The sequence below is a fragment of the Peromyscus californicus genome, unplaced genomic scaffold (assembly GCF_007827085.1).
Source record: "Peromyscus californicus insignis strain IS unplaced genomic scaffold, ASM782708v3 Scaffold_7__1_contigs__length_154581171, whole genome shotgun sequence".
NCBI lineage: Eukaryota > Metazoa > Chordata > Mammalia > Rodentia > Cricetidae > Peromyscus > Peromyscus californicus.
In genome coordinates, this window is record NW_026294595.1 from 139,825,904 (window position 1) to 139,853,784 (window position 27,881).

General features: G+C 49.3%; 1 protein-coding gene and 2 long non-coding RNA genes across 4 annotated transcripts; 1 reads left to right on the plus strand and 2 right to left on the minus strand.

The window, feature by feature from the left end:
• LOC128102061 (uncharacterized) lies at positions 1–19,625 on the minus strand. Of its 2 annotated transcripts, XR_008215309.1 has the most exons (4): positions 19,455–19,625; positions 11,708–11,873; positions 5,087–5,238; positions 1–1,344 (listed from the first exon to the last, which is right to left on the minus strand). It is a non-coding gene; the product is annotated as an uncharacterized LOC128102061 (long non-coding RNA). The 2 variants fall into 2 exon arrangements; XR_008215310.1 differs by lacking the exon at positions 1–1,344 and having other exon boundaries at positions 4,114–5,238.
• Positions 13,443–27,717, plus strand: Cd40 (CD40 molecule). Its single transcript, XM_052725564.1, has 9 exons — positions 13,443–13,545; positions 19,151–19,229; positions 19,520–19,645; positions 20,102–20,248; positions 20,603–20,696; positions 22,818–22,879; positions 25,238–25,327; positions 25,438–25,469; positions 26,286–27,717. The coding sequence occupies exons 1-9, from the start codon at positions 13,495–13,497 to the stop codon at positions 26,451–26,453; spliced, it is 849 nt and encodes a 282-aa protein (XP_052581524.1). The 5' UTR covers positions 13,443–13,494; the 3' UTR covers positions 26,454–27,717.
• On the minus strand, positions 24,645–26,253 carry LOC128102058 (uncharacterized). Its single transcript, XR_008215308.1, has 3 exons — positions 25,978–26,253; positions 25,119–25,319; positions 24,645–24,761 (listed from the first exon to the last, which is right to left on the minus strand). It is a non-coding gene; the product is annotated as an uncharacterized LOC128102058 (long non-coding RNA).
• Positions 27,718–27,881: the final 164 nt, after the last annotated feature.

Sequence of the window (27,881 nt, forward strand, 5' to 3'; positions counted from 1 at the left end):
GCCAAACAGCACGCTGTGCAGAGAAGGGTTAAGGTGAGGTCTTAAGGCAGACATCAGTAAGGTGTGCATTACAAATATCCACGGACTCCACAGCTGGGCAACTTCTGACTTCCCTTAGCTGTTTCTGACTTTCCCGATATACAGTAATAAAAAGACCATTCCATCCCTTTCCCATAGCGCTAAGCAGGTGTTACAGAAGCAAAGGCAGCTGTTGATACCTCACGGCCCACTATCCTATCCTTATCTCACCTGCAGGCCACTAGGATCTCCCAGGCATCCCAGAGCAAAAGGTCAAAGGCCCTTACGGCATGCCTGGCTCCATATTAAGTTTCTTTAGCCACCACAGGGGCCTGTGTAAATTCTTACTCAGGTCTGAGCACTCTAATGAGTGGGATAGAGCAGTTCATTTCTGGGCAGGCAATAACACAGTGCCATCAGGTTAGGACTGGCTGTCACGTCCCCACAATGTCTTATTCCTTGGAAAATATATTTCTGAGAAGAGTCCGTTGACTTCTGCAGACAGTCAGAGGAGGCCACAGCACACAAACACTTAGCAACTTGGATATAAAGAAAGCCATTGATGGTTGGAGAAAGGAATGCTCTTGGAGTATAGAAAGAGCGAGGGGGCTCTTTGAATCAGGAACTTTGCTGAACACTTTATATATACCCTTACTTGGTACTCTTTAACTACCTGAAACATAGATACTGCAATCCCACTTTATGGATGAGAAGGTTGAGTCTCAGAGAAGCAGATAATTACCCCAGGGCATAAGGTACTCTACTTGTGGTGGGGTCCTTGCTCTTAATACTTCCAGTATCAACAGTGACTCTTCCTTCCATTTTACAGATATGCAAACTGAGGATCAAAGATGTAAATTCATTCCATTTCCTCCCACACATATTGTTAAGTGTCACAGTCAGGATTCGAACCCATGTCTTTGAGTCTTCAAAGCCCCTTGTTCTATTGTACCTTGAGTTTATGAAAGTACTGTGGAAATGCAGTCTGGGTGAATTGATGGTTGGCCATGTGTATGGCTCCAGCAAGTGTGGCCACGCCACACGCCATCCCTCGGGCTTAGGTGATTTGGAAAGAAACTACTTTTTTTTTTTCCTGTGGAGTCACAGGCGGTGCAGGGAGCATCCTGGCTGACGGGAAATACACACTAGCATACGGAGAACTCCATTAGCCCCCATTGTTTAGACGAGAGAGTCAAAAGTAGGAAGTGGGGGATAAAAGAATTCACAAGTAGGAAGCTCTCTGTTGGGCTCCTGCTGAAACAGAAAGAAGCATTATTTCACAACCATTAGTGACGAACTCCGCCAGGATGAAAGTAGTCTTGTGACCTGTGAATGTAACGGATGAAAATGAGGTGATGTGATGTTTTATAACGATAGCGGATCTGAGAAGCCGGGAATTATCTCAGCATGAATACTACGAGGAAGAGGGAACAATGGGAGCCATCTGGAAGCAAATCTCTATTCAGCTGTATTTATAGCAGTATTCATCTTGTCTTTCAGTTCAGAGGTCACCAAGGCGCTTGTCTCACCTTGCTGCGTATGAAAATACAGCGCTTGTCACAGTCCCCACTGCTTCCTTCCGGGGAACCTGTCACATACAAAAGAGAGAGCGGCAGAGCCCTCCAAAGAAGGGAATGAATAGCTCCGGCTGAGACAGCAAAGAGGAGGCAAGAGAGCAGGGAAGAAAAGAGCTAAGACATTTTGTCCACCGCCGCCCAACCTCTTTCTCTAGCCTGGAGCTGTCACAGAAGGTGGTACATACTAGCTATACGCGGCTGCTTACCCTTTTGTTAAAAGCAAAATCTATCTGGGCTGGGGTGCTACCATTGGTAAAGCACTAGCCTTCCCCGTGCAGGAACTTCAGTTCAGTCCCCAGAACACACCTGAAAAAGCTGGCCGTGAGAGCACATGCTTGGAATCCCAGCGCCAGGGAGGCAGAGCCAGGCGGGTCCCTGGGGCTTGCTGGCCAGCCAGCCCCACCAATCAGGTGAGCCTCAGACCAATGAGAGACCCTGTCTCAAGGGAGCTAGATTGGTTTCCTAAGGATGACACCAAATGCTGTCTTCTGTCCTTTTCATATGGGCACACACACAGACACACACACACACATACACATAAACACACACAGACACATACACAGACAGACACATAGACACACACACACAGACATACAGACACAGACACATAGACACATACACAGACACACACAGATACACATACACATAGACACATACACAGACACACATACACAGACACACACAGACACACACACATACACACAGACACATACACATAAACACAGACACAGACACATAGACACATACACAGACACACAGACACAGACACACACACATACACACAGACACATACACATAAACACACACAGACACATAGACACAGACACATAGACACATACACAGATACACATACACATAGACACACACACACACACACACACACACACACACACACACACCAACACACAGAGACATCCACTTCCTCAATTGTAATGTCCACATTCAAGTGTTCACCAGGCACCCGTAGCCAGCAGCTACCATATTGGATGATGCAGATATGGGATGTGTCTGCTACCACAGATGGGCCAATCCACTAATACATCTAGGAATATTCAAACTCCAGGACTACAGAAACCCCATGGCTGGCTGCCATATCCCTGGTCCCTAGAGAGCTGGATGGAGTCTTCTGAAATGGATATAAGAGTACTAAGTGCCCAGTGATCATGGGGGGAACTATCTGAACCCCTGAAATGATTGTTTATTATCAATGGTTTATGTCATTTTTGCTAGATATTATGATGATAAAAGTACACACTCCAGTCTTTCCAGGAACCATGCAAGCACTCTCATTTCACAAGGGAGAAAACAGAGGTTAGGGCGAGACCACACAGACAGTAGCACTGTGGTTTTGGACCCACGATTCTGAGGTCAAAGGTCACAGTGATGACTCTCAGCTCCAGTCTCTCCTGTTCGTGTGTCTTCACCCGTCACTGAAGGATCTTAGCTGCTGTTTTCTTAAACATAGAAGTGAGGCAAAGTTCTGTTCACGCACTCATGTGGGAAGTTGTAGGCGACTTTCTAAACAGTCTTATTAAATAAGAAACACAGAGCCAAATACAGGCGTGAAAGCCGTAGAGATCAGAGTGATAGCCACCAACTAACCTTAGCTCACCACGTCACGTAGCTTCCCAAGAGAACCAGCCTCTTCCTGTCTAACCCGCGCCTTTATTGCCTTGCTGTTCTGCCTTCTCATTGGCTCTTAACCCAACCACCTCACTTCCTTGTCACTGCCTGTCTGTACAGACCTCCAGGTCTCTATGGTTGGTACTGGGATTAAAGGCGTGTGTTACCACCACCTGACTTCTGTTTATGGCTGGCTGTGACTTCTGATCTCCAGGCAAACTTTATTTATTAACCTACAAATAAAATATCACCACATTTCAGCACAAATAAAGTATCACTACAGAAGGTTGTCGCTTGATGGTTTTCTCTAAGATTGAAATGTTCCATCCTGCCAAGAAGCTCCTTAAGAACTCACAATAGCTGCAGGAAGTCCCTGAAACTGACCAGATTCATTAGACGCCCCCTCCCTGCCAGAGTCTGTGGTAAAAGCTGAGAGTGGTTCTCTGAGGAACTGAAGCTCGGCTGTAGAGAAGGCTCTCAGAGGAGAAAAGCCGCAAGACTGAGGCCCAAACAGCTGCCTGGAAGAAGCAGAGCCAGCCGAGCTTCCTGGAAGAGGTTTAGACCCTCTGAGGCACCTGGAAAGACACTCTCCCACCTGTGGAGCTGCCTGCAGGCTGTACAGTGTGCTCCAGGTTCCCAGCTTTGTGAGCTGTCATTCCTGCTGGGGTGGGCTTTGGTGACACAGCTGTCTTTGAGCCATTCATTCCTACTTCTGTAAGTAACCCGTCACCCATATTCCTGTAAGTAACCCCAATAAAACTCATGCATGGTTCACCAAGTTGGACTTTGATGGTATCTGTACTTTGGTCTGTTGGTCAGATAAGTAGACATGTGTATTGCATCTCCCTGGAAAAGGTTTTTTTTTTTTTTTTTTAATAAAGATTTATTTTTAAAAAAAGATTTATTTATTTATTCATTATATATACAGTGTTCTGCCTGTATGTATACCTGAATGCCAGAAGAGGACACCAGATCTTATTATAGATGGCTGTGAGCCACCATGTGGTTGCTGGGAATTGAACTCAGGACTTCTGGAAGAGCAGCCAGTGCTCTTAACCTCTTGAGCTATCTCTCCAGCCCCCTGGGAAAAGTTTTGTCTCACAATAGAGATGATGGCAGAAAGCAGATGGGAAGTTGGGCAAATGAAACATCCAGAGGAAGTGCTTTCAGGTGGGGGCTGATAAGCAGGTCACATCACAGGGAACTGGGGTTTCATCCTGACTGGGAAGATGATGCAGAACCTACTTCTTAGTCATTCTACCTGAGGGGGTGAGGAACTCGGACACTGGCCTATAACTCTGCCAGTGGTGAGAAGCTGTTTCCAGGGGGCACTGAATGATGCTCTTCTATTCTGCTCCCATCCAGAATGATCTGAAGATGCTCTTGAAGCCATTAATGGCCCTCAGAACAAGTGGTCACAGATACTCAAGATATGGCAGAGTGGTGACTGTGGATGGAGGCCCTGAGGGTGGGGGACCTACAAGATGCCACACAGTGGGCTGTTAGACATTCTTCTTTAACAAGTGATGGCTAGCAACCAATACTATTTTACATCCTATAACACGAAACTAAGATGGTTACTGTCTGCCAGAACATGCCTGTGGCAGAGCCCAGAGGCACAATTAGACATCTGAGCTGATTTTTGACACACATGACAGAGGAAAAGGTTAATATCCATTGCATGCAAAGAGCTCATTAGTGCTGGGACTTTGTGGTTCAATACTTTAACATGTGACCCACATTAGCTGCTTAATGAATTGTTGAATGAATTCATGATTGAAGCTGAATGACAGCTGTCTGAAAAAGGATGGTTAGTTCATAGATAAGGAAGATCAAGATAAACATTTGATAAAACAGGAGACACTCACCTTCTCTGGGCCTGGTGGTGCAGGCCTGTGACCCCAGCTCCTCAGGATGATGAGGTCAAGATATTCCTGGGCTCCAGAATGAGTTCCAGGCCAGCTTGAGTAACTGCTTCACTATGGAAAGGAGACTGAGGATACAGCATGAGGCCCAAACCCTACAACCACAAAAAGAAAAAAAATTATTAATAATGGGAAAATATAATTTTGAGAAATGTGAACTGAGGCAGCAATATCTGTTGTACATCAAGTTATCAAATATCAAATGAATGATAACATTTAGTAATGGAGAGAATCCAAGTTTTTTTTGTTTTGTTTTGTTTTTGTTTTTGTTTTGTGTGTCAGGGTTTTTCTGTGTAGCTTTGGAGCCTGTCCTGGAACTCGCTCTGTAGACCAGGCTGCCCTTGAACTCACAGAGATCTGCCTGCCTCCGCCTCTGGAATGCTGGGATTAAAGGTGTGCGCCACCACACCTGACAGTCCAAAGCTTTTTAAATATGAATTTTTCAATTTTTTTCCTTGCAAAGCATTTTGAAAATATTTGTTTGCACTTTATATACATAGAATATTCCTTCTAGAAATCTGTTCTATGGACACCAGAACACAGGTGTCCAAGCATGCATGAGCAAGGACCTGTGTTGCTCAGTGCCCACTGCAGAAGTGGAAACCTGGAGTCCACAGCAGAGCAGTTGAATCAGCTGAGACAAGTTCACCACACAGAGAATGACACAGTTATTTCAACCAGGAGCTGCAGATCTGTGTCTACTGACTTGGAACCATTTCTGTGACATGTTATTTAGTGGGAAGTGGTTTCAGAAAATGATAGCTTAATTTCTTAGGAAAAGAACAAACACATTCTTTAACATGTAGAGTGATAACTAGTGGGATGTCATGAAGAGGGGGAGATTAGAGATAGAGAAAAAACTGTGGGGCTGGAGAGATGGCTCAGTGGTTATAAGCACATACTGCTTGTACAAGACCCAAGTTTGGTTTCCAGCACCCAGCCACCAGGTCAAGGTGCTCACAACTCCAGCTCCAGAGGATCTGGTGCCCTCTTCTGGTCTCCACAGGCACTTGCGCATGAGCACATACCATATACAGACACACATAATCAAAAATAAATCATATAAAAATAAAAATATCATGGGAATAATGTTCACAGCATGACAATATAGGAAAATATAAAGCAGGAATGCATGCTTCCCCTAGGAGAGAGAACTCTAAAGACACCAACAGGCTAGGACTGAAATGTGAATACAAATGTACAAATGAAAATATTGATTTAATTTTGGGATAGGACAATAGATTATTTTTGGTCTGCAACATTTCATACACATGAGAAGTGTCTATTTAATATAATATCTTTAGTGAACGACTATGTTCTGCAGGGGCATTGGAGAATCAAAATACATGATTCTGGACTGGATACCCCACAGCCACATAAAAATCTAGATGAGGCAGTGCGTGTCTGTAAGTCTAGAACTGAGTGTTCACCTATAAAATATTACTGTATAAGAAGACTCAGAATCACGTATCTTGGGTGTCTTCCTGAATTGCTCTGGACACTCTGTTTTGTTATTACATTTATGTATTTATTTAGTATTTATGTGTTTATTTATTGCGTATGCTCAAGCAAGAGTACCGCTGCATGTGTGCCCTTTAGAAGCAACTTTCGGGAGTTGGTTCTCTCTTTCTTCCACTGTGTGGGTTGAACTCACGTCAGGAATGGCAGCAGGCACCTTTACCCACTGAACCATCTTGCCAGCCCTGTACCTTATTTTTTCTGAGACAGGCTTTCTCACTGAACCGAGATAGAGCTTGTTGATTTGGCTAGACTGGCCAGCAAGCCCCAGGAAGTTTCCTCCTCCAGTTCCCCAGCGCTGGGATTACAGCCACACACTGCCTCACTTGTACGGTTATTTGTTTTGTTTGTTTCTTTGATTATTTTGAGACAGGCTCTAGCTGTGTAGCCCTGGCTAGCCTGGAACCCACAGAGGTGTGCTTGCCTCTATCTCCCCAGTGATACGATTATAGATACATGCCACCATGCCTGGCTTTCACTTGGCTTTTCACATGTATGTTGGGGATCTGAACTCAAGTCCTCATGCTTTGGGGACAAGTATATCACTGACTGATCCATCTTTCCAGCCACACCTCAGGGTTTTATGTTCTGAACTCCTTGTGACATCCCATGAGTCACTAGTTTCTGTTGGTACACAGAGGAAGGGGACCAAGCGTGGGTATGAAGAGCAGGAGGTGGGATCATGGGACTGTCTTGGGGACTGGCTAGCATAGGGATGGCTGTAAGGACTTCTCCCTTCATATTCCACCTCCTAAGGTCATGGCCTGAGTCTGGTTCTTCCTGCCCAGCGTCCTTCCAATAACGTTATCTTCTAAGTTTATGAGTTCTGTCTTCTACATGAGGGCAGTGTGGGGAGGAGGGGGCTGCGCAGTGGAAGGAAGTCCCTTTTAGATGAGGGTCTCAAAATAAGCCTCCCTTGGAGGCCCATCCGTCTGTCTGTCTTAGATCTAACTAGGGAAGAGGAGGGGGCAGATAATGGGTAGGGGAGGGACACAGATAGAGATCCGAGGCCGGAGCAAGGACTGCTGATGACTGGAGGTTCCTAGTGAGTGGGCATCAGAGGGGGAGGCCAGCAGAAGCCAAGCCGTAGAAGACCTTGAGATCACAGCGGGAGATCCTGAGTCACCTCTTCTACCAACACATCCACCTCTCATTCCAGACACCACAGTCCATGGAGGCTGCTGCCATCAAGGGCTGAGTTCTCCATGTCAGGGAGTCAGAATCAGCCAGGCCAATAAGGCGTTTTACCTGGATCCTGACAACGCTTTGTCAAAGCAGCCTTTTGTTTGGTTCTGGGGTTTTCCAGATTTCTCATCGTGTTCTTTCCTAAGTGTCTTAGTTCCTTTTGACAAATCCCAGCTCAGCTCTTCTGAGTTATAAGGAAATATCTGGGGGACACAGTTAGGTCTGGGAATCCCAGCCAGAGAACCCGGTGGGGGTGGGCAGCCATGCAGCCAGTGTGGGGCCCAAGTGGGTAAGTCCTGATGGATTCCTTCAGACTTGTTACTTAACAGTCTTGAATTTACTCAATAAGTGCTTGATCAGCACTCGGCATGGGCCTGCGCTCTGGATGGGCATCTGGATGGGCAATAGAAGATGACTGTGTTGAATAGTTTTATGTCAACTTGACACAAGCTAAAGTCATTTGAGAGGAGGGAACCTCAAATGTGAAATGCCTCCTGTGATGTGGAGCCCATCCCCTATGGTGGGACACCTTGCTCAGCCTTGATGCAGGTGGGAGGAGCTTGGTCCTGCCTCAGCTTGATATGCCAGGCTTTGCTGACACCCCATGGGAGGTCTTACCCTCTCTGGATGGGGGGAGGGGTGGGCAGAGGTGGGTGAGGAACAGGAGGAAGGGAGGGAGGGGGAACTGAGTTTGATATGTAAAATAAAATCATATGATGGGGCTGTAGGCAGGCCTGCAGGGCATTTTCTTAGTGACTGATTGGGGAGGGCCCAGCTCATTGTGAGTGGTGCCATCCCTGGGCTGCTGGTCCTGGGTTCTGTAAGGAAGCAGGCTGAGCAGGCCATGATGAGCAAGCCAGTAAGCAGCACCCCTCCATGGCCTCTGCATCAGCTCCTGTCTCCAGGCTCCTTCCCTGTGTGAGTTCCTGTCCTGACTTCCTTCAGTGATGAACAGTGATGTGGAAGTGTGAGCCAAATAAACCCTTTCTTCCCCAAGTTGCTTTGGTCATGGTGTTTCATCACAGCAGCAGAAACCCTAATAAGACAATGACTAAGACACTGATTCCCCTTCTGTCTAGGAATCAAGTCAGATGTGAGGAATGGCCATTACAAAGTTTACGGAGTGAAGGTTCTGCTAGGAATCCGCAAGCAAGGCCAACAGGTTCTGGGTTGTGGGGAGCCAGACCTCCCCAGTGGTTTTACTAAAAGAGGCGGGCTGACACTACATCCACAACCCCAGTTGCCCACTTTACTAATCCCGGGCAGGGGGAAGGAAGGTCTTACGTTCTGTTGATGACTGCAGGATGTACAATAGAGAAGAGCGGGAGTGAAGGAGGCTCAAAGCACCTTGTGGAGATTGAAGACGACCATAGGAAGGGCATGTGGGATGCTGTCTCTCATGAGGTCTTCCTGGCAGTGGACAGTGCCTATCTGGGCAGAAAGCATTGGAAAGAGAGAGGACATGGCAGAGCACTGCCCCGATAAAATGTCCCTGTGGGCCAAGTGAACACCACAGTAGCCAGGCGGGAGCACCTTTCTGAGGACTCATTCTAGTAGACTGACTTCTGGGCACTGCAGTCTCCAGGTGGCATCAGGGTATGAGATGATTGCTAAAATCTGAGCTGGGTGTCCATCAGAGAACTGTCCATGGGGAAAATCATGAGAATTACTCCATGTCCCTCAGGAAGCCACCACTTGGCCACTGCAGACAGGGCGGGTCAAGCATCGTGGAGAGGCACTTTGCAGAGGCCAGACACTCCACCCGGGCTATCTGCCCTCTCCTGATCCCCGCTTCCCATTTCAACCCTGGGATGGTGCTGGGGTGCATCTCCCAGCCAGTCCTTTCTCCTTCCCTGTTTTTTATGTCTAGCTGACAAGATTCTTCCTGGCTCAAGTCAATCCTTGGATGAGCAGGGAGGATGAGATGAGATTTAAATTGAGTTTGCGAATAAAACATCAAAGGATGAGGGTTTTAACAACAGAAAGTGATCCGAAAGGAACGCAATCTGCCCAAAATGTCATTAAGGGACAGAAAAGGGAAAGTCAGCTGAGCATGGCTGGAGGCAGAGATTAGGGCGAGCGCTTCATTATCATGCCCCATGGAGTCGAGCCGCCTCCACACGCTGGTTCCACAAATAAACAGAATAATTGAAGAACAGCATGGTGGGGCTGAGTTTCACTTGGGCAAAGTAGGTTGTGGGGCTAGGAAAGAGAGCTTGGGGAGGTGGGTGTGCTCACCTCAGAGGCTTCGAGTTCCCAGAGGAGGTGCACTGAACTCCAGCATTGAAACGTGAGATGAAAGCAGGTAAGGGGGAGGTAGTGTCAGGTGGAGGTGACAGTGTGGGACAACCAGGGAAGTGGAAGCCAAGGGATGTGTATCCCTGTAAACTAAAAAGTGATGGTCCTTGGGAGCCTGCTGAGAACCTTGGGGAACATAATCAGATATGCATACTAGCTGGGATATTTTTAATTAATTAGTTTTTGAGACAGGGTTTCACTGTGTAGCTCTGGGTGTTCTAGAACTCACTATGTAGACCAGAGAATCCAGAAACCCACCTGCCTCTCCCTCCTGAGGACAGAGATTAAAGGCGTGCGCCACTATGGCTAATATTCTTTTCTGTTTAAAATAAAACTCTACTGTAATGAACTTGCCCATAAAAAACATCATGTAGTGAGATTAGCCAGGCCCAAAGTCTACACATCTCCACGAACATCTATACAGTTAGAAGAGCCATTCTGAAGCTCTGCAGCTTCACACTGGCTTCTATACTTTCACTATTAATTATATTTTTATGAACTTATCCACCACAAAATACCCTGACAAATGCATGAGGTAAAACTTGAAAAAACAATTAGCTTTATATCCCTTTTCATCACACACACACACACACACACATACACACACACACACACACACACACACGTACATGTAAGGACAGTATACTATGTAGGAAAAGGAAGAAGAAAGGGTACGTATTAGGTAATAAGGAGGGGCAGAATACAGGTAAAAGACACCATGAGTAGAGCTGGGTCTTTGGACAGCAGATGCTGCCAATTCTGACCTCCACGCATGCCCCTCGGTCATTCACCTGCCCCGCACCCCCTGCTCCTCACAAAGGCCATTTTCTCCCAAATCCTGGATCACTGTTCTTTCCAGCACCCTTTGCCCCACCTCTGCTGCTGGACTCTTCCCTCGGTGGGATGCTGGCAATCGCCACCTCCCCTGGAAGCATCTCACTAGCCCCCTCCTTCCTCGCTCTCCTCTCAGCCCAACACGGTTCTGTTCCTTCCCTAGGCCTCACCGCCAGCATCTCCTAGGGATGTGTGTAAAGTGAAATATCTTCCCTTTATCTTGTCTGGTCTGCGCCCCATGGGGCAACACAAAGGCTACTATTTATTCTTTCACACATTAATTTAAGATGCTTTAATTGCTGCTATGATATGTTTTATATAATATAATTAATGTTTTAATTCTGTGTACTGGCTTCCCTGAGGCAGTTTTGTGAAGGGCCCAATTTTGGAATCAAGCAAATAAGAAATAAGCAATAGCTGAAGTTATCTAGTAATGCCCCCACTCTCAGGAATGAAAACTAGGCTTGTTTTCCAAAGGGGATGAAAAAAGGAAAAGACAGTTTAATGCTCTCTTCCTACTGGGTGTCTTTGTGTGTCTTTAATGGAGACCTCTGGGTCCTGATTTGAGTGTCTCTGGCCTTTTTATGTATGACCACCATCTTTCTACCCAGGGGGCCACTGCGGTGTGAGGTCAGTATTGAGACCTCCAGAGGTGTGTCCCTCTTTGCCATCTTCCTTGTGATGGGGGCTGTTTCCGGGTGAGAAGTGACAACCTGTTCACATACTCACTATGAGCCCCTGAGTTAGAACAGTGGCGGAGGTGACCGAAGACAGGATGGATTCCAGAGGAAGAAGACGACAGAGCAGTGGAACCTGGCCTCCCAGCATGCGGCTTCTCGGTCATTCACCTGGCCTGTGCTCCTCACAAAGGCAACTTCTTCTGGGACTCCTAAGTCTGGGATGAAGAGAGATGAAGCTGTTACTTGTAGCAATGGCCCTGTGGTGGTCTGATTGAGAATGGCGCCCACAGCTCATATGTTTGAATGCTTGGTTCCCAGTTAGTGGAACTGTTTTGGAAGATTAGGAGGTGTGGCCTTGTTGGAGGGGGTGTGTCACTCGAGAGTAGGCCTTGAGGTTTCAAAAGCCCATGCCAGGCCCAGACTCCCACCCCTGGCACCTGCTGCCTGCGGATCAGGGTGTAAAGCTCTCAGTTACTGCTCCAATGCCATGCCTGTCTGCTTCCCACCATGATGATCACGGAATAACCCTCTAAAACTGTAGGCAAGCCCCCAATTAAAGGCTATCTTTTGTAGGAGTTGCCATGGTTATGATCTCTTCACAGCAATAGAACAGCAAGACAGGTCCCAAGGTTGGGGTTAATGTACCATACCTTCCTTCCCCATCCCATCCTTTTTCTTTTCAGCCTGACCTCTCAGCATGGCCTGGATGTTCAGAGTCTGGAGCATCAACATCCCAAGCACCACCTAGTTCAAGTTCCTGGGAAGGGAATGAACTCAGTGCATCAGGCCCAAAGCTTGGACCAGAACCCAGGACACCGTGGCTGCAGAGAAGAATGTTAACACTGGTTCAAAAATGGGGTCGGTAGTGGAGGGTGTGGGGTGAAGACACTACTTACGGAGCCTGGCGACCTAAGTTTGAGGTACGGATCTCACAGGAGACAACTAACTCCCCTAAGTTGTCCTCTGACCCCCCATATACTCCATGGGGTGGGGGAAACGAAGAGGAGGAGAGAATATGAAGAAGAGTGGGTAGTGTTGGGGAGAGGATCAGAGTTCAGAACCTTGCTCCCGACCATCCCCCCCCCCAAAGTTAATGGAGGAATAGAGAGAGCCTCTAGTCCGCTAACATTTCCCAAGGGATCCCGGGATCCCACGAAAGGCTGGTCCACCCAGTAAATACCTGTCTCCTGACTCCGGATGGAGCTGGGATGGGATAGAAGTCGCTGGTGGAGACACATGGGTGGCACGCATGGATGGGAGGGTAGGACTCTGCCCCTACACGTGGGAATTTCCTTCGCAAAAAATAGGAACTGAGTAGGGAAAACTCATTTTCTTGAATCACTTCCTGGCTCTCCAACTGTGGTCTTTCCCGTTTTTTGGCTTTGCGGTGATGCTGGGGACTTCCTTAGACCTCTCTGTCCCCACTGGGGACGCTTTCGGTTCTGCGGAGATTTCCCGGAGGTATTGGGGGAACCCTGGGTATCCAGTGGCGCCCCCCAACCCCCCAGTCCCTACAGGAATCCTTCTCCCCTCTACTTCTTGCAAGCAGGAGGGTCCCTAGCCCTGCTATAGGTGGCTCTTGGGGTCCCGGGATGTAGAGAACGGGCTCCCCTTGGGACCACGCCTCCTGCCGCCTAGGTGCCCGGCCCTTAAACTCCCGGGGGAATCAGACTCTTGGGAAGGTCCTGGGGAATTCCCTGCCCAGCTACTAGCCCGAAGTCCTCGCGATTGGTGCCTGAAGACCCCGCCCCTTTCCTGGGCGGGGCCCTTGGCAGGGACTTTGGAGCTACTAGAGGCACCACCCTAATCAGTGATCTGGCCGCTCGAACCCCCGCGATGGTGACTTTGCCTCGGCAGTGTGTGCTCTGGGGCTGCTTGTTGACAGCGGTGAGTGGCTTCTGTCCCTGTCCTAAAGGATTTGAGAGCGGGAGATGGAAAGAGGAGACAAGACGTCGGGGAGATCTTCCTAGCTGATTTGGAGGGGAAGGTGGGAAGCGGTGAATAGGGCGGGCAAGATCTCTCTGATCTTGACTATAAAATAAGGTGGGTGGGCTGTTCCTCTCCCCAGTCCACAGGGGGAGCTTAGGGAGGGTATGCTTACACAGCGGTGTTTGGACGACTTTATCTAATCCAAGCCTGGGCTCAGGAGCTGGCCACAGAGATTGGAAAGGGTTTTGGAGTGCACAGGAAGACAGCCTGGCTAGGCTTGGCCACAGAGATTGGAAAGGGTTTTGGAGTGCACAGGAAGACAGCCTGGCTAGGCTTGGAAGGAGCAAGTCTGGCCTGTTTCCTGTCACTTTCCCGTTGTGGAGAGACACCATCAGTGGTTATTTTCTCCCTGCTAGCTGGGGCCACTTTCTTCCAGGGCATCTTGTAGGAACAAGACCCTGGGTACTTTCTTGGAGAGGTAATTTAACACCCACCACACCCCTACCATAGCCAAGCTAATCTAGGAGGAACCCCCAAGTTGGTGCCTCTGCTTCTTGAACTTAAGACGGCATAAGAGATACCCAAAGAGAGGAATAGCCGTGGAACCCAAGAAAGAGTGAAGAGATCAGCCTCGGTTTCTCCAGGCACGAGAATGGCTCAGACCCAACCAAGCACATCTCCGGGATTTTCAAAGCTACCACTCGATTCACTTTTGGTTTAAATGTATTTCTGCAGTTCCTCATTCTGGAGGCTGGGAATCCCCTGACTACCTGAGTCTCATCCCCGCCCCTCTGGCTGGGCTCCCCATGTTTTCAAGTGCTGTAGAGTCTTGTTGGTTGGAGACAAGGATTTAGGTATTTAAGCTGACTTTGAATCACCCACGTGGGCAGGTGTCATGTTACAGGTGTGGCTTTCTGCAGCAGGGACAGTTAGTGTTGTGTAAGCACACACTATCAACCAGCTGGATTGAGAGAATCTCAGGTACCCCAGGTTGACCTCAAACTCCCTATGTAGTTGAGGATGACTTTTAATTCCTTTCTTTTTTCCCTTGCTTTTTTGTTTGTGTGGTTTGTATGTGTGTATACATTATTGTGGGTACATGTGTGTTCTTGCATGTGGTGGCCTGAAGCTGATATCGTGAGTCATTCTTGGACACTCTCTACCTTACTCATTCAGGCAGGGTCTCAATCAAACCCAGAGCTCCCCATATGGCAGGTCTCACTAGCCAGCTTGCTTTGGGGATCCCCCGTCTTTGCTTTGCAAGGCTGGAATTACAGAGAGGCCTCTACAAAGACCTGGCATTTACATGTGTTTCTGGAGATCGGAACTCTGATCCACACATTTATGTGGCGAGCACTTAGTGGCTGAGCCGTCTCTCCTGTCCTTGGATTTCTCTGTAATGCTGGGACTACAGGCGTGCATCACCATGACCAGTTTTTTTTTTTGGTTTTTCGAGACAGGGTTCATGACCAGTTTTATGTGGTACTTAGAATGGAACCTAGGGCTCCACGGATTCTGGGCAGTCATTGTACCAACTGAGCTACATCCCCAGCCAAGGGCTGTGGATCCTGACCTGTGGCCTGGGCAAGGATAACTGTGGGGGTCGGCAGCAGAAGAGAGAAAAATGAGGAAGCTGCTTTACAAGCTTTCATTTTCACTCTGTGGTTCTCAACCTCTGGGTCTCGACTCTTTGTGGGGGTGTCGAACAACCCTTTCACAGGGGTCGCCGAAGGCCACCCGAAAGCACAGATATTTACATTATGATTCATAATAGTATCAAAATTACAGTTATGAAGTAGCTAGGAAAATAATTTTATGTTTGGGGGTCACCAAACATGAGGAACTGTATTAAAGGGTCACTGGTCTAAGCAATGGCTTTTAGGGAGACAGGATGCAGGAGGAGGGTAGAGTGGGAGGGAAGTGGATGAGGGCCTTGTGGGAGGAATGGAGGAAGAAACAGAGGTGTGATGAAGGGTAGTCTGGACCACCCAAGGACAAAGTCTGCCCTTGTGAGCCCCATCTGGGCTCCAGGTAGGTGCTGGGCCCTGACAGAAACAGCAAGTGCTATTTAGCAAGGTCTTTCTGTGCATGGGACTGGGAGAGAGATTGCATACAGCCCCCGTTGGATCTCTCCCGCCTCTTCTGTTGCGCAGATGACCAAAATGAGGTTCAGAAAGGGGGAGAGTTTTGCCCAAAGTCTCTCAACATGGGTACGAATCTATATCTACCTGACTTCTGAACTTGCCACTCCCATGGTGAAGGGTCCTCAAGCTGGGGCCCTGAGAACTTTGTGGGGGAAGAACCGGTGCTTTGGGGAATGGAAACTGGGGCTGGCGAGCCATCAGAGGAAAGGTGTCCTTTTCACCTGCTCGAAGATGCCATCAAGGACTTTCACTGCTCTAGAAATAGGGTGGGAAGTCCGATGAGGTGTCCTGGGGACGCACTGTTGCGGGAGGAGCTTTCAGATGGATTTCATCAAGTGATTTGCTCAGATACCCAGGTTGAATTAGAGCTATCCGTTAGCCAAATCCTGGATAGTCAGTCAGTTGCCAGGGTACAGGGCACCCACGCAGACACTCATCTGCATGTACTGATGAGAACTGCCGTTTTGTGGGCACCTACCGTGGTAGACTACCAGGCCATGTACATGTGTTCTTTCACGTTCTCAACCCAACCTTCGGGGCAGGTGCTATTAATTCCATTTTAAAGACGATGAAACAGGGCTAGAGAGACAGTTTAGTGGGCACATGCTGCCAAGTTCAGTTCTTGGTGCCCACAGTGGACTGGCACACGAATACAATAATAAAAACAAATCTTTAAGGATGAGGAAATGCAGCCTCAGAAAAGCAAAGTAGTTTGTGTTGCAGAGTGATTTGTCTCATCCTCAAATGTGGGCTCCCCCCAATCCTAGCTATCCTGGTACTCACTTTGTAGACCAGGCTGGCCTCGAACTCACAGTGATCCTCCTGCCTCTACCTCCTGAGTGCTGGGATTAAAGGCATGTGCCACCACCGCCTGGCCCTTGGGTATTTCTAAAATGTAGCCTGACTTTAAGGAACACACGTGCAGGCTGGAGGGATGGCTCAGCAGTTCAGAGCATGTGCAGCCCTCGAGGAGGCCTGGGGTTAGGTTCCCAGCACCCACACTGGGCAGCTCGCAACCACCTGCAGCTCTAGCTCCAAGGAGCATCTGGCTCCCTCTTCTGACCTCTGAGGGCACCTGCCCTCACACACACACATATCCACATACAGACACACATATCTACCTATAATCAATAAAATAAATCTTATGGCTAGGAGAAGAGCACTTGTTGCTGTTGCAGAGGACCCAGGTTCAGTTTCCTGGCACCTACATGGTGGCTCACAACCATCCTTGGCACCAGTTCCAGAGAATCCTCTTAGGACCAGTGTCCTCTTCTGACCTTCAAGGGCACCAGGCACGCATCGGTGCAGGCAAAACACTCGTACAAACGAAATAAAATCAATAAACCTAAACATTTTTTTTAAAGTCTTAAAAAACAAAACAAACAAACAAAAAAGCCAGTTGGCAGTGGCACATGCCTTTAATCCCAGCACTCGGGAGGCAGAGCCAGGCGGATCTCTGTGAGTTCGAGGCCAGCCTGGTCTACAGAGCATGATCCAGGACAGGCTCCAAAACTACACAGAGAAGCCCTGTCTCGAAAAACGAAAAAAAAAAAAAAAAAAAAACCCAACCAACCAATCAACAAAAAAAAACCCTCACATAAATCCTCAAGTGTCACCTGGGGCGGCAGCTCGGTGACTGAAGCACCTGCCGTGCCAGCCTGAGCACCCGAGTTCACCCCGGAACCCGTGTGAGGCAGTGTGTGGTAGAAGTCTGCAATCCTAATGTTCCTAAGGTGAAAGGAGAGCCCCTGACGTTTTCAGGCCAGCTAGCTGGGCATGTACAGCTGAGAACAACCAAGAGACCCTGTTTGAAACAGATGGAAGGTGAGGATTGACATCAACGTTGTGCCCTGACCTTCACACACTTGAACGGTGGGCAGGTGTATGCTCCAAGTCTCAAACAGGGCAGTGCGTGTGCACACACACTAAAACACAGACTCCTGTTACAGTGCTTTTAAAAAAAACTTTCACACTTTAAAAATTAATTTTTATTACACTTATGAATGTTATGTATGTATGCATGTATGTGTGTATGAATGCCACAGGGCATGTGTGGAGGTCACAGGGTGATTTATGGAAACCAGTCTTTCCTACCAAGTGGTTCTTAGGGACTGAATCAGGTCATCAGCCTCGCAGTAAGTGCCTTGACCTGCTGAGCCATCTTGCTGTCCTGTCCTTATTTTTTCAAGGATCAAGACTTTGGCGTTAATGCCTTTCCTTCCTTCCTTCCTTTTTTGTTTGTTTGTTTGTTTGTTTTTGAGACAGGGTTTATTGGTGTCGCCCTGGCTGTCCTGGAACTTGCTTTATAGACCAGGTTGGCCTTGAACTCACAGAGATCTGCCTGCCTCTGCCTTCTAAGTGCTTAGTTTAAAGGCATGCGCCACCACACAAAGCTAGTTAATGCCTTTCAAAGACTACAGAGTGAGTTCCAGGACAGCCAGGGCTACACAGGAAAACCCTGTCTCGAAAAACTAAAACAAAACAAAACAAAACAAAAAAACAAAAACCAGGCCCAGGGCGGGGGTTCTCAGGGAGTTCAGCTCCGAGCTGAGGTTTACTAACCTTGTTAGGAGTCTGCTGAGTGTATTTTTAGGGTTTCTTTTAATTTATAGGAAGTGATACTGGCTATTCTCTCGAGGCAACAATAGATTTCCAGTTAAGAGAAGTGTGTCTGACTTAGCAAGACTCAACCACTAGCATGGGTGGCACCCAGATGTAGAAATGGACAGAGTGAAACCGTGAGTGGAGATAGAGGTGCTGAGAACTTTGGATTCTGTGCCTGTGGGACTCTAAGGTGTAGCCTGACTTTAAGGAACACACGTACAGGCTGGAGGGATGGCTCAGCAGTTCAGAGCATGTGCAGCCCTCGCAGAGGCCTGGGGTTAGGTTCCCAGCACCCACACTGGGCAGCTCGCAACCACCTGCAGCTCTAGCTCCAAGGAGCATCTGGCTCCCTCTTCTGACCTCTGAGGGCACCTGCCCTCACACAGTGTCTCAGCCTCGTGGCTGCACAGTGTGGCCCTCTGCAGAATGATTCTTACCCTTGCAGCATGGAGCTGGGGACAGAAACCATGGTGGCACTCAGAAGGGGCTGAGGCCAGCTGGAACCAGCAGCCTCCCACTCTAGAGGAAGTGCTTGAGTTCTCCCTTCCTGCTGGGTCTTCAGGAGCACTGAGGGAGGAGTCAAGTGGATCTATCTGGGTTAGAGAGTTCTGAGTCCTTGCTTTGTAAGATGGCCGGATGACTCTCTGGATGCTTTTTATAACCACACCACTTGGCAGTATAGTAAAAATCAAATATACCTCATACTGTGGGGGCTTTCTTTTCTGCTTCGGAGTTCCACATCTGCTATAGTATGTCTTGGCTAACTTTCAACCTGCCTATCAAAGATCCCTTCCAGTTACATACTTTGTTTTTAGGTCCATCTAGGACAATGCAACACATGCAGAGACAAACAGTACTTCTTCAATGGCCAGTGCTGCGATTTGTGCCAGCCGGGTGAGGTGACAGTCCCTCCAGCCCCATACCAAGACCCTTCCCTCTTAATTTGCTGGCAGATGCAGACCCCATGTATGAACTGTGAACTCAAGGCTAAAAAGGACTCACTCCACCCCCTTCCTTGATGCCAGGCTGCCCCAGGCTGCCCCGTGTCTTCCATCTTTCCCACTCACGTGGGTCTGAGATATCCATTCCCAAGCTCCACTCCCCCAGGCCCTGGCTCACCGGGTAGTGACAGGATTGGCGCGAGCTGCCTCATGTCTTCCTGTTTTGTTTTGTTTTTTTTTCAGGAATGAGACTGGTGAACCACTGCACGGCTCTCACCAAGACCCAATGCCTTCTGTGTAACTCAGGCGAATACATGAACACGTGGAACAGAGAGTCGCGGTGTTACCAGCATACACACTGTGAATCCAGTGCGTGGGGCTGCGTGGGGCTGCGTGGGGCTGCGTGGGGCTGCGTGGGGCTGCGTGGGGCTGCGTGGGGCTGCGTGGGGCTGCGTGGGGCTGCGTGGGGCTGCGTGGGGCTGCGTGGGGCTGCGTGGGGCTGCGTGGGGCTGCGTGGGGCTGCGTGGGGCTGCGTGGGGCTGCGTGGGGCTGCGTGGGGCTGCGTGGGGCTGCGTGGGGCGGTGCACTTGAGAACTGGGTTGATATTCCTTAACAATGACATCCCTCCGATTTCAGTAGCCAGGGTCTGTCCTGGTGGGTGGGAGTCTGGGTTGAGTTTGGGCTGTTGAATAAGTTAGTTAGGTGGTCGTCATCTATCCTAGGAAGTCAGCGTAAGAAAACTGGAGATGGTGTGGGAAGTGGGAAGGGCTCTTGGCGAGCGAGGCCGAGGGGGTTTTCCCATTCTTCCTTCTCATCTCTGCTCAGATGAAGGGCTTCAGGTTGAGAAGGAGGGCACCTCAGATACAGACACTGTTTGTGCCTGTAAGGAAGGTCTGCACTGCACTAGCAAGGAGTGTAGGAGATGTGTTCTGCACACGTCCTGTGGCCCTGGCTTTGGAGTTAAGCAGATGGGTAAGTGGCCCGCCCGCCCCGGGAAACAGCTGTGGGTGGGAGAGAAGAGCCGGGACTGAGCAGTCGGCCTTTGGTTCCCCAGAAGCTGAGGGGATAGAGACTCCCGCCTGGACTGGCATCTTCCCTCTGGTTAACAGGAAATGGGATCTTTTGCATTCTGGCTGTGGTTATGGGCAACTTCCTGGGGAAGGGGAAGGAGACTCCTGCGGGGTTGCAGTCTTAAGGGGCCTCCACTGCACTGAGACAGGGAGCAGGCAGGTGCTCTCTCCTGCCCTGCTTGTCTGCTGGTTCCCTTGGGAGTCAGACACCGTGACCCACTGAGATCGTTGATACATCCTCCCCACATGCTCCCAGCCACAGGGACTGCTGATACTGTGTGTGAACCCTGCCCAGCCGGCTTCTTCTCCAACGAGTCATCCACTTTTGAAAAGTGTCGTCCTTGGACAAGGTATAAATAAGGGTTGCCTCTCCTTAACCAAAAGTAGTGTGGGTCCTGTTGCAGTCTGTTCAGTCACCTGCCGTTCAGTCCCCTCCCCTGTGGCCATACTCACTCACTTGTGACTGTGACCTCGTGGCTGACCTAAGGGACATTTTTTTCTTGTCTACTCTTGCTTGGTTAATAGAATCTGTCGATCCCCCTATCTTCTCTAGGCACCATGACACCCCCTTTCTCCCCTTTTCTGTTCCTTGTCAGTTCTTCCACTTTCTCGGTGTGTGTGTGCGCGCACGTGTGTACGTGTATCCACTCCTGTGTGTGCATATGTATGTGTGCACACCTATATGTGCGTGTGTGTGCGATATCAACTTGGGGTGTTGTTCTCAGGCACTGTCCACCTTTTTCTTTTGTTTTGAGGCAGTCTCAACTGGAACTTGCCAAGCAGACTAGGCTGCCCGGCCAGAGTCCCAGGGACCCTTCTGTCTCCTCCCCAGCACTGGGATTACAACCACAGGCCACCAAGCCTGGCTTTGTTTATTTTCATGTGGGCTCTAGGGATCAGACTCACCTTGCCGCCGGGCAGTGCTCTCCCGACGACGGAGTTATCTAGCGTCCCGCCCTCCTTGACTCTTGATTGTTTTTCTGGGGCTTTGTCTCGGCTCTCTTCTCCCCAGTCACGTTCCCCACCTCTCCTGGGCTGTCTTATCTACATCTATGGCTCCGTCTTCCCCTGGATCTGTCATTTGGGCCCCTAGCCAAACCCTGAGCCCCAGGTGAAAGGCAGGTTCTGGCTCCAGGCAGTCACATAGTGAGCCGCCCACCCTTGCCTTCACCTCCACTTCAGTCAGGTCTGGTATGAGCCTCTTGGGAATCTACCTCATTACTCTCTAGTGTGGCCACTCGGGCCTCATCCCTGTGGTGTGGTGACGGCTTCGCCTCTTCACAGGCTCCCTGTCCCTGGTGCCTCCCTTGGCTGATTCTGCATCATATTGCCATTGTGAGCTTCCGTGGCCCCTTTGGGATCACGGTACTTAGTGATTTAAGGCACTCCAGGCTCTCTGCTGCCTTTGGGAGGAAGCCCCGATGCTTTGGTGTTTGGCTGGGGTCCACCTCATTTCCCTAACTCCTCCCTCATACCTTGCACCCTGCACTTGCACCCCTGAGCTTTGCTTCAAAGTCTCCTGCCTAGGAGAACCCTTAAATACATGCCCAATTAACAACTCAGGCTGTTTCCTCAGTACTCCTTCCCAGAGATCCTGCTGGTAAACAAGCAAACACATTGATACACACACACGATACACACACACACACACACACACACACACACACACACACACACACACGACATTTTTTTGTTTGTTTGTTTTTTTGAGACAAGGTTTTGTTTTTGTTTTTGTTTTGTGTGTCAGGGTTTTTCTGTGTAGCTTTGGTGCCTGTCCTGGATCTCGCTCTGTAGACCAGGCTGGCCTCGAACTCACAGAGATCCGCCTGGCTCTGACTCGCGAGTGCTGGGATTAAAGGTGTGTGCCACCGCGGCCCATCCTAAACTAGAGCTTCTTAACAGGGACCAGTTTTGCTCTCTGTGGGACACTGGCCATATCTAGTCATCTTTCAGATGCCATAATTGGTTAGGGGACTGTTTCTGGCATTTAGCTGGTGGAGACAGAGGGAAACTTAGGACACTTCCCAGCACAAAATACCTGCGGGTATCAAGATTGAGATGCTCCACCAGAGACCAAACTCATCACTTCCCATTCCTGCCTGACGGTCCTGCCTTTGAACAATGCCCTCTCTGTTTTAGTCCTCATCACAAAGCCTGGATCTCATCCACACTCCTAGTTATCCCTCCTTCAGCGTGGGTAGCACCCTTTTCTTTCCCTCGTGTGTTCCCCTCCTTCCCATAATGACCAGCTCAGGCTGCTGCGCTGTCAGAGTCTCATGCTTAGTGAATTTGGACTTGTCAGTTGCTGGGCGACTCCCCTGGGCTTGGAAGTCGTGTGGTTGGGGAGCCCTGTTCTCTCTCTCTCTCCATATATATATATATACATGTTCTCTCCCTCCTTCCCTCCCTCCCTCCCTCTCGGCACGTGTATGTGAATGCCCATACATGTGTACACATGTGTCTTTGTACAGCTGTGAGGCCAAAAAGATGGCGGTACTCCAGGAAGGGACGAATCAGACTGATGCTGTCTGTGGTAAGTTCAGGGGAGAATGAGTCAGGCCAGTTGTTTGGGAAGGGAGCTGAAAGGGGAGACCGAGTCACATAGGAACACTGGGGTAGGAGTGAGAGCAAGAGGCAGCTCCTGTCTTGAGAGCTGGATGAATCACATTCCCGGTGTGAGCCTCAGTTTCTTCAACTGTGAAATGGGTTGACAGCAGCGCACCCCCTTACTTGTGTGGTGTGAGTGTCTGGCATGGAATTTTACCATTTGGAAACTGCTGTTCTGCTGCCCCTCGACTGAGATACGGGTGCACTGTGACACTGTCACCTGTTAGCCTCGGGTTGGATGCTAGGATGGGAAGCTTGACCAGCTGCATGCATCACAACCGCAGATAACAACAGGGTCTGGGCTGTCACTGAATGTGAAGAAAGAGATGGGTAAAGTCTGGTGAGGGGGCCTTTTAGCACAGCCACTTAGGAAGCTGAGGAAAGAATTTTGCAAGTTCAAAGCTAGCCTGAGCAGCTTGGGAAGACAATGTCTCAACACAGAAAGTAGAAAGAGGGTTACTGAAATGGCTCAGGAAGGTAAACTCTTGTCCTGAAAGCCTGACGACTCAGGTTTCCACACTTGTTTAGCTATGTGAGGTCCTGGGTTAGACCCCCACACTAGTCTAGCATATGTGAGGTCCTGGGTTAGACCCCCACACTAGTCTAGCATGTGTGAGGTCCTGCGTTAGACCCCCACACTAGTCTAGCTGTGTGAGGTCCTGGGTTTGATCCCCAGTGCCAAAAAGGAAAATAAAAATAAAATTGCAGTCTCTTTGCTTTTTCTCAAAATTGACTTTGTTCTCTTGGAAAGATGTGACTGGAATGGAATGGGAAAAGCACTTGAGCTCACATGTAACATGTAAGCAAACTATTGTAAAAGGACAATAAGCAAGAGGAAAAAAACATTTTGAAATGATATTAGAAAAAATAAAAAACAAATGTTAAAGAAAAAAACCCTGCGATTAACAAAAGAGCAAATTTTAAAATCAAGTAGGAGATGGCCTTGCCTATTGGTTGTAGTGTTAAGGCAACTGCACGTAGTTAAAAGGGAGGCTGACTTTGTGGGGGTAACTTACAAGTGAAGGGAGAGGTTACAGGGTCTGGGAAAGGTGTAGTGCAGTCCAGCAGTGTTCTCTGGAAAACTCTGCTCAATCTACCTCCAGCGTCCAGGATCCAGGAACCAAGAGAGCCAGCCCATCCGGATCTCGGGTCTTAAGGGCTCCTGTCACCTTTTAGGTGTGACAGTTACCGAAGCCTCACTGGGGGTAGTCCTTCCAGGTCAAAGCTGGAACAGCTACCCACTACACTTGCCAGATGCGTGACCCTGCGTGTGTCATTCTAATTTTGGCTCTGGTTCCAATACAAGTTTAAAAGCCAGGTAGCCGCCTATGGGCCAGTGTTCTGTTGGTGTTTGCCTCCCTACCTCTCAGGTGGGTGTGGTGGTACAGACCTACAGTCTCAGCACTCGGGGGGCTGAGGCAATGAGAACCCCAAGTTCAAGGCCAGCCTGAGTCACTTAGTGAGACCCTGTCTCAAAGAGGACTTAACCTTGATGATTGGGTTTGTTTGCGTCTCCTTAATTTTTGTGGGGAAGTGGTTGCACCCCTTGCTTCTGAGGCCACCTGCCTGTTGGTCTTTTTTCTTTGTCACTTAGAATAGCGATTTAGACAAGAGATACTTTATTTCCCTCCTCCACACTTGCACAATGCAGACACTGGAGGTGAACAGCCGCAGCCTAGGGAAGAGAGCAGGGAGTGTGAGAAACAGGCGGGCGGGCGGGCGGGCTTTCCCTACACCACACAGCTGCTGAGTGCCAGGTGGGAAGTTGGCTCACTGGGGCTGATCCTCCCAACTGGAATCTCCCATGGCTAGAGAGATGGTTTAAAGGGTAAGCGTGTTTATTGTGCAAGCATGAACCACATGTGATTGTGACCCCAATGCTATGGGGGGGACTGAGAAGGAGAGAATTGCTGTAGCTTCTGGGCTGCCGGACTAGCTCCAGGCTCAGTGAGAGACTCTGTCTCAGTAGAAGGTGACATGTGACAGAGTAGGGTACCAGCATCCTTCTCTGGCCTCTGAATGTGTGCACAGATGCACAGACGTGCACATATACCAGACCCACATACACTATATCCCCCCCCCCCGCCCCAATATGGAATCTCTCAATTCATAAACATTGGCAAATATCACAAAGCATTTAAAAAGGTCCCCTAATGCAACATTACCCACAATGCTTCTGCTTGAAAGCTCTGACATCACAAGGTCCAGATGCTAGAGGATGCAGCTGCTTTGGACAAGGAGTGGGAGCATCTGCCAGTGGCCCCACTCAGGACTGTTTCTCCAGGTTTGCAGCCCCGGATGCGAGCCCTCCTGGTCATCCCCCTCATGGTGGTCATCCTCATCGCCGTCTTCGTGCCGGTGTATTTCTGTATCAGTGAGTGCCCAAGTGGGAGAGAAAGGGAGGAGGGCTCAGCTGTGCAGAACCAGCTGGTGGTTGATCCTGACCTGCCCTCCCAATGTCCCACCCCTCCTTTTTCTTTCTAGAAAAGGTGATCAAGGAACCAGAGGATAATAAGGTAAGCCATCCTTGAGGGAGAGACGCTGGGAAGAGTGGGCAGGTAGGGAAGCTCATGGTGCAGGGAGACAGACGACTACTCAGTGGGCAAAGTGCTTGCTCCATAAGCACAGGAACCCGAATCAGGATCCAATACCTATGAAAAAAGCCTGTAACACCAGTGCTGGCAGATGCACTACAGAGCTTGCTAGCCGGCCGATCATGAGGTTCCCAGAGAAACCCTGACTCAGTAAATAAGGTGGAGAGTGACATCGACCTCTGGCCTCCATTAGTGCATATATGGGCACGTGCACGTACACCCAGTGCCACACTCCATGTGTACATATGCGTGCTTGAGCGCACACACACACACACACACACACACACACACACACACACACACACACACACACACAGGAAAACAGGCTAAGGGTTTGTCCCTGGGACCAGTAAGGTGACAGTCGGCTACTCTTACCCCTACCCAGCCCTGAATCAGGGTCTTTATTCCATCCTCCAACCTAATCACTTACCCACTGGGAGGAGCTGGGCACCATGGGCAGAGTAACCCTGGCCGTGCTTCCCTCCGGCATTGAACTTAGGGAAGTCCCGCCTTTTTTAGGGGCCAGTAGGTGGAACCAGAGGGTCAGCTTCTTCCGCTAGCTGGTTCTGACTCTGGAAGTTCCTTGCCAAATTTCATGTTTCCAGCAGGGGGCAGAAGGTATCCAAGAAATCAGCTTTGATACCCCTCCCCCCCAACACAAAATAAGGGGAAGGGACTTGGAGGCAGAATAGCCCTGTGGCTAGGGGTGACCTTGGATCTCACACCCTGACTCCCCAGGCCCCACCCACGGATGAATGGAAAGGTCCTGTGGAGATAGACACTGCTCCAGTGCAGGAGACCCTGCATGGGTGTCAGCCTGTCGCACAGGAGGATGGCAAGGAGAGCCGCATCTCAGTGCAGGAGAGGCAGCTGACGGGCAGCATGGACGTGAAGCACCTGGTCTGAGATCCTGGAGCTGTTGCAGGGGCAACGGCAAGGGCCTGGCTCAGATGGCTGCTGATGTTTGAGGTTTGAGAGGAGCGAAGACGCAGCCCGCTGCAGTGAACTCTCGTGCCTGGCCCGCCGCTGCCGCCGCCGCCGCCGCCGCCGCCGCCGCCGTCGTATCCCTCGACTTGGCTTCTGAAGATGGAGGGAAAGCTCGGGCATCAAGGGTCCACAGTGATATCCACAGAGTGCAGCAGTTGCAGGACCCGGAGTGTATCGTGGCAGCTTTCACTACTGTAAGGAGGCATGGACTCCAGAGTCTGTGGCTTTGTGGCTTGTGCTGTTAGAAGGCACCTGATTGCCCATCCGCAGGGACTGGCTAAATAAATCTGTAATATATTTATATAACAGGATCTCAGAAATGCTAGTAGGTGGGACAAAAAAAAAAAAACAACAACAAAAAACCAAACAACAACAACAGAAACAGGCAGTGGAATGATGGGTGGAGAAATGGCTTTTAAAAACATGCCCAGGCAGGTAAGAGGGCTTTTGTAGATAAAGGCTCTTGCCACCAAAGTCTGATTACCTGATTTGAATCCCTGGGACTACATGGTAAAAGGAGATAATCAAATTCAGAGGGCTGACATTTGACCTCCACATGCACTCTGTGCTACATGTTCATGCATGCATGCATGTGTGTGTACGTGCATACCCTAAGATGGGTGTGGTGGTTCATGCCTGTAATCCCAGCACTCAGGAGGAAGAGGCAGGAAGACCAGGAGTTCAAGGCCAGTCTTGAATACATAGTGTATTCAAGGCTACATGATACTATCTCAAAAACAAACATGTGCTGGGTGGTGGTGACACACGCCTTTAATCCCATCAATAGAGACTCAGAGGCAGGTGGATGTCTGTGAGTTCAAGGCCAGCCTGGTCTACAGAGTGAGTTCCAGGACACCCAGGGCTATACATAGAAACCGTGTCTCGAAAAAATTAAAACCAAAACTAAACAAATAAACACTAAAGAACAACAACTCCTCCCAACAAGCAGAATGAAGCACACAAAGCCCTCACACGCCCTTAAGCAGTATCTACATACTATATGGTGGTATGTAAGTGGGCTGTACATTATACTTGAGTACAGTATGTATAGATAGGGAAGGAAAGCTATGATACTGTGAATGGGACACATTACACGTGTGGGCGAAACAAAGATTCCAGATGAAGCACTGAAAACCCCGACTGCAAGAGTGGGTCTGGAGAGGTGGCTCAGTGGTTAGGAGCAACAGCTCCTGCAGAGGGCCTTGCCTTGGTCTCCAGCACCCACATAGAGGCTCACAAGCCATCCAGTTTCAGGGCATCTGATGCCCTCTTCCGACATCTACGGACACTGAACATATGTGATACACATACATGCCACACAGGCAAAACACTTGTACACATAACATA